Source organism: Sinocyclocheilus grahami, unplaced genomic scaffold, assembly GCF_001515645.1.
Source record: "Sinocyclocheilus grahami isolate Dianchi unplaced genomic scaffold, SAMN03320097.WGS_v1.1 scaffold844.1, whole genome shotgun sequence".
NCBI lineage: Eukaryota > Metazoa > Chordata > Actinopteri > Cypriniformes > Cyprinidae > Sinocyclocheilus > Sinocyclocheilus grahami.
In genome coordinates, this window is record NW_015506023.1 from 384,972 (window position 1) to 386,176 (window position 1,205).

General features: G+C 41.4%; 1 protein-coding gene across 1 annotated transcript in view; it reads left to right on the plus strand.

The window, feature by feature from the left end:
• Window positions 1-665: 665 nt before the first annotated feature.
• LOC107562851 (zinc finger protein 521-like) overlaps window positions 666-1,205 on the plus strand; it is a 64,135-nt gene continuing 63,595 nt past the window's right edge. Inside the window, exons 1-2 of the mRNA XM_016247593.1 lie at window positions 666-752; window positions 849-1,002. Of these exons, the coding sequence (XP_016103079.1) occupies window positions 666-752; window positions 849-1,002 (241 nt within the window). The remainder of the gene's footprint in view (window positions 753-848; window positions 1,003-1,205) is intronic.

Genomic DNA, 1,205 nt, shown 5'->3' on the forward strand with positions numbered 1-1,205 from the left:
AAAACTTGAAATCGCGTCATATGACCCCTTTAATTAAACCTTTTAAATTGCAAATTATATTTTATGAGTTCTGTTGACGTAACAATGTTGATCATTATATTAACTTAATATACTTGGTAATGTAAACACATATCTATTAATTAATTAATTAATTGTAATATTATTGTTTAGCCTACTTTGGAAACTGGGCAGTAGATTTCTAGTTCTTGCATGAAATCTTCAAAGCATGCTTTGCATAGGACTGGATAAGGATAAGGAGAAAAATTTTGAAATCAAGTGTTATTTTATTTATTATTTTTTCAAGTCAAGGGAAAGAGTGTGTGTTTAACCGTCAGTGTTATATTTGACATTTCAAAGAGTTTATGTTATGTTTTTATGGTTACCATTGTAAAACCAGCCAATCATATCAGACCTAGATGGAGAAAGTGTGACTGGAGTGTGGGCAGTCAGTGGCCACAACATAGCCTAATGCATTATTATTATTATCATCATTATAAAGTCTTGACATTCCCAACAAAAATTGTGCTCAGTGTGAAAAACTTCCATAAATATCCCATACAACTGTGGTGAGTAACCCAAGTCTAAACATACGGAGGCACAACCCTTTATTATCCAATCTGAAATGCAACATGCAATTGAAAAGTGTGAAATGGTTCTGCATTTGAATGCGCATTTCTCACAGAGACGCTGCTGAGTCTCGTCTGCCAGAAGGGGGACCAATCCGCCTTCACAAGAAGTCCACAGAAGTCCAGGCTCCGGATCCGGGGACTCCTCGATCCAGACGCCAGCTCTTGCCGACGTCCCTCGGATTTTAATCATGCCTCTCTGTCAGTGTTTGAGAGCAGCAGGCTGACAATGATTTCCTCCGTGATTACGCACAGGGCGCGTCCCTGCGGGGATGGGGCCCCCTCTGGAGCCGTCCTCATGGCTTTGGGGGCCTCGCTTCCATTTTCCATTATTATGTGGACTACCGGAGCGACAGCGCAGAGCGAGACCTCGCAGGTTGGTGATGAGGAGGGAGCTCGCATGTTCCTCTCCGACTCTTTTTTTACATTTTTTTTTCTTAAACAGACTCAGTCCTGATTCTCCAGATGCAATGAGAAAATTGACAGTCTCAATTAGTCTTTAGGTCGTGCCAATGTAAGGAAATAATTCATTTTTACTCGTTTTTGGCTTTATTAGACCCCCCCCCCCCCCCCCCCCCC